This window comes from Leptidea sinapis, chromosome 17 (genome assembly GCF_905404315.1).
Source record: "Leptidea sinapis chromosome 17, ilLepSina1.1, whole genome shotgun sequence".
NCBI classification, from domain to species: Eukaryota; Metazoa; Arthropoda; class Insecta; order Lepidoptera; family Pieridae; genus Leptidea; species Leptidea sinapis.
The window spans coordinates 9,969,407-9,978,893 of record NC_066281.1 but is presented as its reverse complement, the minus strand read 5'-3'; the positions used below and the strand labels follow the sequence as shown (position 1 = coordinate 9,978,893).

The window sequence follows — 9,487 nt, the reverse complement described above, 5'->3', positions numbered from 1 at the left end:
ACGACTAAGGAGAAAAGTGTGATTACACTGTCTTTAAGCACACGTTTTCCATTCCGTTATCAGACTGCGAATGATATGTCCATATTATGTATAGAACGTCATTGCGGTCATCACTTGGTTTGAATAAAAAAAAAATACGTTAATTTTAAAAGCGGTCTTCAGATCATTTATAGTATGGTCTTCGTGTTAATAATCAAAACTCTTTGGAGGCTTACAACGTCTTAGGGGTCTGAATCTGGAAGTTTCAAATTCAGCCTCGATATCAAATTTTTCGGCAATTTTTATGGCATCATTTATAATTTCCTCAAAATTTGCGTCGATTCTAATTTATCATAAACTTCTTTAATTCCGTTAAAGCATCTAAAGCAACTTGCATATTCATATCGATGGACTGCAGAATTTTGCTCACAAAATTTACTTTAATCAAAATCATATGCCATATATTTAGTGAACAAATGAATTAAAGGGAGCATATTTTTCCTGATAGACATTTAGCGTCATTCTGCCTTCTGATCATTTGATATTACGTATAAGGCATCATAAATTTCTGGTAAATTTGTAAACAGCAGTTTTATAGCATCTATTCTGCTTGACCATCTTGTTTCAGACAATGGTTTTAAGGTCAGATTGATGACATATTTTTTTAATATATCCCGTCTTTTGGTAGAGGACAAAAAATATTTAAATAATTCTTGCACAATACTGAAAAATCCAGTCGTATGATGATTGAGATAAGCAGCGTCATTTACTATTAAATTTAAACTATGGCTAGCACACGGTACATAGAAAGCGCGGGGATATAGATCCAATTTTGAAGACTATTACTCTTACTGCGCATACTTGATCCATTATCATAGCTCTATCCCCTTAAGTTGTTTATATCCAAATTAATTTAGGCTAGTTTTTCTACTACTTCTTTCTATAAATTACGTTAATCCAACGGCAGTTGTATCGATAATTGGACAGAAATCTAGGATATGCTCCCAGAGGCGTGCATTGGTTTTGTAGCAAGGTAGGCACTGTGGATCTAACTAGTCATAGTTGAGCTTTGGAAGAAGCATAAATCGCTTACCGTAGTTATCTAGTATCTAGCGTAAGGAAAAATTTTATGAGTGGGGTTCAATAGAACAGAACATAGAAAATAACGGAACCAAATTAAACTAAATTAACTTTAACACTAGTGCTATATTTGTTTAGGTTTATAACTAGGTGGGCACTGCCTAATGCCTAATTGCCTATACTATGATATGCACGCCGCTGTGCTCCCTTATTTCCAACTTTCTATTTTCTGTGTTAAAAAAAAAAAAAAATCTTATTATAATAGTAATTTGCCCTACGTGTGAAACGTCAGGTGTACAATCCAGTATTATTGAAATATATTTATTAATTTGATATAACTTTAAAATAAAATGTTGAATTTGGTTACCGAGTATGTAAATTATTTCATTTTGAATCTTATCTCCAAGATAAGTCGGCATATTTTTGAAATCCGAATCATTCGTTACGCGTCGTATATGTTCAGTCATTGAAAGATCAAATTTTCCTAACAGTTCAATGATAATAAAGTATTAAAAGAGGTAGATATGTCACGTCTAACGCGCCGAAAGTGAATCGCATAAATGGAGACAATTGGTCCCTTTGGTCTTAGTCGCTCTCTCGATACGAAAACGCTACGCACGCGTTTGTTGTGGACAGAATTGCTTACAATTTGATATAGGTACAACCTAAGGTCCGGGGGATCAAAACGTACACTATTTAAATAAAATAAATATGTAGTGACTAATAAATAAATATTTTTATATCGTAAAAACCTTCACTGATCTGATTTTAATTATTAATAAAAATATCCAAAAATCACGTCTGCCAATTTAGATGATCCCCGCGCTCACTCATGATCACACTTAACACGATAAACAAGGCAAAAAATTTTTTTTTAAATAATAATTCAAATTCAAAGAGAAAATTTTCGCAGTACAGAAACAAATCTACATAGATACGTAATAATTACATAACTAACAACTTTCTTTTTATATTAGGATCTATTTATGTTTGTGGCCAATACGCAATTACGCAATATAATTATTATAAAAAGAAAAATCAAACAATTTTATTGCATTCCGCTAAAATTTGTCAATGAGTTGAGGTCTGTCCTGTGCAGTACGCAACATCGTTACTATATTTATCTTATATGTTATAGGTAATAAATATTATCTTTGATGAGACATATTCGAAGATAAGGTAATCGGACATTTTCATTACATGTTATGTATATTTGATAGAGATAATACGTGGTAGTTACAATTTTACACTGAAATCATAAGTTATTTAAACTTAAATATATTATGTTCAGTCTTAATAAGGTATAATGACGCATAATTTTCAACAACCGTGTAATATTTATTATAATGCTAGCTATCAATATACATCAATTCATAACAAGGATAATAGTAACAGTAAGTACTTGTGTTATTTATTTTTAGTTATTTGCTTTCACTTATATTTACAAATTCCTGCCAAATTCTTGAATTTTTATCTTTTTTGCTTTAATGCAATGCCTTAGATCATTGAAACGTCTAAACGATAGACTAGACTGTGACAGCTGTGAAAACGTTAAAAAATTGAGGTTGACTTATTTAATTTATTTTGACCAATGCACGCATACTAACACAAAGTGACATACAAATCGTAAGTTTATACTCGGAGCTTGTCACGCACACTAAAGTAATAAACCTGACCTGTTTTCATCGGTTGTCTAGCAGTAAGAGGCTCTATTTAGATATATAAATTATCTAAGTATAATGCTAGAAAAAATAAGATAGGTTTCCTCTTCTTGCCAAACTTCTACTTTTTTCCGATGTTGCTGCCAATAATTCCGCACTGGCAGTATCTTACAAAAAATAGAGTGACGGAAGACTTAATGCGGAATGTATCTATCTAGAACCTTAAACCGGTGAAAGCAAGTGCACGTGGCAACTTCAGAGCAATCTACAAGACTAGCGAGGGTATACCTATTACTTACATTGTTTTACAACAAAATAGAAACTAAGATAGTTATATTTTTAATAAATCAATATCACTTCATTCACTAAAGTCAAATAAATTAACACTTTTGAATGTCAAAAGATATAAGTACCTACTTGTTACCCTTTACCACCATTTCGTGAAAGGTTGAGTTTAATGAGAAGTGACTAGAATCTCATCATTCTATCGTTTTACAAATATTTTGTAAATAGAGTTATATTATTTATTCACACAAAACAAATCTATAATTAAATTTACAATAACACTTAGGTACTACTTATTATAACATTAAATTAAAACTATCATTACGGGCAAGTGTACCAAGAACACTGGGCTGGTTATATTAAGAGCGGCAAATTCCGTGCGGATGACTTCCTTTATACTAGCAAATCTAAATAAACTAGGATGCCGCAGTCGCTCATCGTACCGCTTCGCTGCGACGTATATATGAGCGAAGCGAGGTAAACCAAGTCTGTGTACAAAAACAATACAAAATTAATCCAAACAAAAACAAAACAAAGAACCTTTTGGAATTTGGCGCCATATTTAAACATGAGAAATTAGCGCCTTATGTGGTCAATCATGTTTGTTTTTAATTATAATAATTGAATCAAGTCGAAAATCAAAATTCTGTCTCAACAATAACTTAGCAATTTCGAAAGCTTTCTATGAATATAAACATTTTTAAAATCAGTCCAAAAATGGCCGAGAAACAATTTAACACAGAAATCAATTGGAGTCACCCGGTGGGAGCTCCGCTCAGGTTCGCTTCACTTCGCTCAATAAAATATAAATATTGTACCTATTTAAAGTTTTGTTTGGAAGGTAGTTTAGTTAAGAATATTTTCATGTTTCAATAGATGGAAATATATGTATAAAAAACCGGACAAGTTCGAGTTGGATTCGACCAACAAGGGTTCTGTACATATATTTAAGTACCTAGGTTTATTTAATTCTTCGTCATAAATTGAATTAACAGTTGTTTCACTATCAAAATAATTAAAAACTGTTAAACTATATTAAAATTATGAAAAGCTGAACCGCTGTTCCTTGACACCCTATTTTTTATTATTTACTTACAAATATAAGTAGTATAAGACGGTATTACTTTCCAAAATTCATAGTTGTAGGTCAACGGAAAATACACTATAAATTTTGATTCCCTTGAGTGTCGAAATATACCTATATTTTTTGCAGCATAAAGGGCCTTGTTTCTTTTTTTACGTTTACTTAGAAGTTTGATTTCTTCACAACTTCAACAGACTATAGACATGAGTATATCGTTTAAAGTTCAACTCGATACCTAAACGTGCTAACGAGGTAAAGGGTATTTACAGACAGACAAATATAAGGATGGCCGACAAAGTGATCCTTTTGATTTACGTCACCCTAAAAAGATTATCTGCACTAATATAAACAAATATTTATTGAATGTAGCCGTATTTGTAAATATCAAGTGAGATGTTTTAAAGCTATTTAAAACGTCGAAGTTAGATTTTTATCACAAATAGCTGTTTATATCAGAGGTTCTCAGACTTATTTTAGTATTGTAAACACAAGTGGATTTAGACGCTATCGTCTAAAATGACCGCGCCGGGTTTGGCGCCAAAACAGCTGAGTAGGTTGCTTCTGCTGGAAATCTATCTATCCTGAAAATTCTTATTAACTTTATTATAAACCTTCTGACAGGTATAATAATAAAACTTGACCAACACAGGGACAAAAGTAGACGTGTATGGCAAGGACTTCCACAAGGATCTGTACTTAGTCCGATACGTCTTAACCTACATACTTATGACTTGGAATCTTCACTTCCGAATTCTTAACATGCTTCAATATGCCGTTGATTTAGTACTTTAAGCCATAGGTAACACTTTAAGGTCTGTTATGTTATGTAGCTGAATATCAATAGATTATGATTAGATTCCATTAAATAAAAGCTATGAGAATAATAACTGGAGCCATGAAATCTAGTCCTTTGAATGCATTACAAGTAGAGTATAACATCACCGTTTCATTCAAGACGCCAGTTTTTGGCTGATTGTCTCTTTTTTCGTTTATTACAATTTTTCTTATAGCCCGTTAATAACCAAACTATTGAAAAGATTAAATATTCTAAATAATGATGATATAATGAAAGTAGCCGTGTTTTTCTTTGTAAACTTAATAATTGTATAATTTTAAGTGATACCAGGAGTGCTTTACAGGCTCTTTTGAGATTTCCCTTCAGATCAAAACCCTTTTTTCTATAGCTGACATTCTAAGTTGCCTTTACGAGTGCTCAACAAAAAGTCTTTCAGTCCCTTTTGTCTGGATACCTAGCCACTGTGACATAATAGGCAATGAAACAGCCACACATTTGCAAATGAAGCTGAGATGTGTTGTGACAAATTCCCCTTATAAATAAATATTTACTCAGGATATCTGGTCTACATCTCAGCGACTCCTGGGGTAGTCTGGGCAGGAAATAACCATGTTAAAGGCAAAAATTATTTTGAAATTCAATAAATAATACTGAACAAGTCATGGTCCTCAGTCATAAAACTTGATAAAATCATTACCACCACATTGAAAAGAATGCGCCTTGAACACACCACTTGTCCGGCCACCTTGCAAGATTTCATATTCTAGAATTATAAATAGTCAACAATATGAATGCGGACATGACTTTGAAAATCTGTACTTATCACTTATTCTTAACTTCTTTTTTACATAGCTCGATATCCATCCGTGGCCTTTCCGTCACTAAAAACGCTTCCTAATTCTGTTGATCCTATATTAGTATACTTTCTAAATATATTAATAGCAATAGTATTTAATTGTGAATAATATACAGTACCTAATGTATTTTATCAGTAAATAATAGTTTTCATGTAACTTTTGTATCTATTTATTGACCTATTATTATCTCTTCCGTATCAAATATTTAACAACAAAATTAGGTAAGTATCGTGTTGCTCATCTTCGTGATTCGTTTCCCTACCTTGAAATATATAAAAGCACTCCGATGTACATTATCGAAAGAAAACTTCTAATAAGAAATAATTAATGAAAGAAAACTTGAAGCTGGCGGATGCACGGAATGTGCAAACTGCGAGCCAAATTCTCCAAAGAGGAGTTGGAATTAAAAAAAAACTACAGAGAGTAATTTTTATGATTTAACATTTTATCTCAAATATTTTGTGAAACAAATATGCACGAATTCGTGACTTTAGCCTCTCAAGGCTTTATTATATTAATCGTAAAGTAAATATTAGTGCGTTTTCATGTAGTCCTCTAAAGTCTAAGGCAACGTTTAATAATTATTATAAGAAAAATTTGTGTCGAACTGCCTGTGTTGGGTATGTCAATGATAAATGTTTACAATTTACATTATTATTTTGAACAAAATAATCAGACAGATACATTTTAAATCACTGTTTTAATTTAATTACAGATATATTTTTATATTATTCCTTTTATCAGTCTTGGTTTATGATTACTGTTTAAGAGGTGTATGTTAATATGTTTATTTTAATTTAAAGATTTTCTAAAGAGTAAGTGTTAAATATTAGAAATAGAAAATATAACAATTTCATTTTTATTTAAATTGTTCACTCTTACAGTACATAGATTAATAAGTTTAAATTCATAAATAATATATTTTCGTTGCAGATGGCAGCAAAATGCATGGAAGTAGAAGAGTTGTTATATTTTGTTTACTAACCACAGTTCTGCCATCAATACTTATTCTATCCTCATTATACTTAAGAAATAGTAGATATGCAGATGTTATGTATAAAGTATCAGATTCTGATGTAATACAAATACATAAAGGACAGTCTTCAATCTTCTGTGCAGAACATTCCATTACTATGAATACAACTTTTAATGCATTCCAAATGAGTGGTAAACCTCAATTATCCAAAAATAGAAGACATATTAGTTTAAGGAAATCCATGTTGCTACCAGATGACACTCTAGAATATTGGGGATTTTACTTATTTGCTGGAGCAACTGTTGAATTGAAAGCATGTTCCCGATATGAAGGCTCAAAAATATTAGTTGTAAAAGGTGACAAGATATTGGACACTTGTGGTATACTTGAAGGTGATAAATACAAAAACGATCCCTTGAAGATCAAGAAACATGGTCATGTATCTGTTACACTAGAAACTCCTAGTCATATAAATGAAACCCAAAAGGCAGCTTCAGCAAAATTAAGAAACTTATATAAGAAAGAAATGATTGATAAAGTAAAGGAAAAAACATCGGAGAATTTTGATAGAATTAAAAGAGATACTTTAAATCCATCCTTGCACAATCCCAATACAGTATTAGACACTGGTGTTAATCATGGGGGCAATGCGATTAACAAATCAGCTGATCTTGACGACATGTCTGTTTCTAGTTTTGAAAATAGCTTACATGAGTGCTATCAGGACAACATTCTAATGAATGATTATTTTCCATTTTCAATACATTGTAATAATACAAAATATTTAGAAGTGACCACAACTCTTAAGGTTGTGCACGATGTAACTCATGATGGTTACTACTACTATATATTTTATAGTGACAATGATTTTGTTGTTAATGATATTCATGCTATATTTGATATTTACAAACCTATATTTCATTATTCAAATATGTCAGATTCCAAAGTGTGTTTGAACAAAACAATGTGTACATTTAATGTAGAAATGTTTAGTGATGAATTAGTCATTGTTGAGATACCAACACTGGATGGCTTAAAAAATGATGATGAGGCATCCATTTTGGTATCTGTGTGTCATCCAAGAATGTCAATCTATATATTTTTCCCAGTATCAGTACTGCTTTTCATCTTGTTATTTGCATTTTTATGATATATACTGAGAGTTGTTATATACACAATATTGATAAAAACCAACATTAGTAATAGTAATGTTATATTAATTTATCATTGATTTTATATGATAAAAGTTATTTATAGTATTTATAAATTGATAGTTTTAAGAATGTTATACTTTCCTATAAGACTGTGATTTAGCCGGACATAATAAATTTTATTTCGTTGTTAATGATTTATTATAATATTATGTACCTAGCATGTGTCTGCTTTTTTACTGCCATCAGTTTGCGCTTTACTTACACTATTTCTCCAATTTTAAGTATTCTAATATTAGTAATTAGACGTATCAACTAAACAAGAACTCTTATCTGCAACATCCTTTGACTGCAAATTGTTAGTAATATAATTTTCAACAAATGTCCAGAACAGTCTGCTTGCATATTCTGTTATAACACTGATGTTTGTTAGCGATCATTATTTGAACCAAAAGACATCTACTGTTGGAAGGTTAGTTGTCATACATGATAAATAATCTTCATTAAAAAAAGACCAAGATTGTAAGTGATCACTGCAGTCTTAAATTCAACTATTAAAGTCGTAACTCTGATTCTCTATAGTGAGTACAGTCTTAACCACATTATTTACTGACACCTAGACTGCATTAACCTTGTTTCAGCTTCTAAATATTTTTTTCTATATTATATGAGGGGCAAACGGGAAAGACTAGGGTGATGTAAGGTGTTAAGGCAACCACCCATGGACATCCGCAACAGAAGGGGTCGCTTTCGCGTTAAGGGTTGCGTTGCCGGGCCTTAAGTTGCGAGTAAGCTTATACGGCTTTATGCTTGAAAGTTATAGTATAATAGTACTTATATACTTAAATAATTTATACGTCAAGACTGAGAGCTGTGAAACGTCGAAAAAAATTGAGGTTAACCTCTAATTTGAGCAATGCACGCACACCTAAAAAGCGTCAACACAAAGTGACAGACAAAGTTGTCACACTAAATTAATAAAACCTGGCCTGTTTTCATCAGTTGTCTAGAAGCAAGAGGCTCTATCTAGACATATAGAAGATTGGGAATGGAGCCACCGCCCTCTAGTAGAGTATTCCAGAAAAATAATGAATTGAATATGATGGCTTCTTTTTTTTAAAAGTAATAGTTTAAATATGTAAGATTCTTTTTTATGTAATTCGATATTCTGTCCATTTTCAACTGAGCTCTTTTCAAAGGCAAGTTGATATATTTTATGGCTAGGGGTGGGAATTAAAATAAAGTTCACACATTTGATTTAAAGATTCATCGCTGAAAAAGATCCTCTTTCCAAATTTATTGTACATAGGTAAAGTAATACTACATCACTAAGTGTAAAGTAAAGATGGCGTGTTTGCTGAGCTTCTGAATTATAGTAAAATTACCCCAATATTTAAATCGGGAGACACTTCTGACCTGAATAACTATCGTCCTGTTTCGTTGTTCGACCGTTCCGACCCTCAGTAAAATTTTTGGAAAAATAATTTGAAGCCGAATTGCTTACTCACTTTTAAGTTAGGTAGGTACTTCATATACTTAAAACAATTTGGCTTTACGGTCGGGAACGCTCGCTTATGGATGCAGGTGTTCTAATGCAGCTAATCATATCTTCGAGGCC

At 31.7% G+C, this 9,487-nt stretch overlaps 1 protein-coding gene across 3 annotated transcripts; it reads left to right on the top strand.

Annotated features, from left to right (window-relative positions):
- The first annotated feature begins 2,311 nt into the window (after positions 1–2,311).
- LOC126968952 (uncharacterized) lies at positions 2,312–8,063 on the top strand. 3 transcript variants are annotated; one of them, XM_050814193.1, is made up of 2 exons: positions 2,312–2,453; positions 6,676–8,063. In XM_050814193.1, the coding sequence occupies exons 1-2, from the start codon at positions 2,366–2,368 to the stop codon at positions 7,866–7,868; spliced, it is 1,281 nt and encodes a 426-aa protein (XP_050670150.1). In that variant the 5' UTR covers positions 2,312–2,365; the 3' UTR covers positions 7,869–8,063. The 3 variants fall into 3 exon arrangements, with proteins under 3 accessions (XP_050670150.1, XP_050670151.1, XP_050670152.1); XM_050814194.1 differs by lacking the exon at positions 2,312–2,453 and adding an exon at positions 6,034–6,362; XM_050814195.1 differs by lacking the exon at positions 2,312–2,453 and adding an exon at positions 6,496–6,513.
- Positions 8,064–9,487: the final 1,424 nt, after the last annotated feature.

Bases quoted from the DNA above. Each gene is read 5' to 3' on its own strand.
- LOC126968952 (XM_050814193.1), top strand. From the start codon at position 2,366: ATGACGCATAATTTTCAACAACCGTGTAATATTTATTATAATGCTAGC. The intron at 2,454-6,675 runs GTAAGTACTTGT...TTTTCGTTGCAG, and splicing joins TAACAAGGATAATAGTAACA to ATGGCAGCAAAATGCATGGA.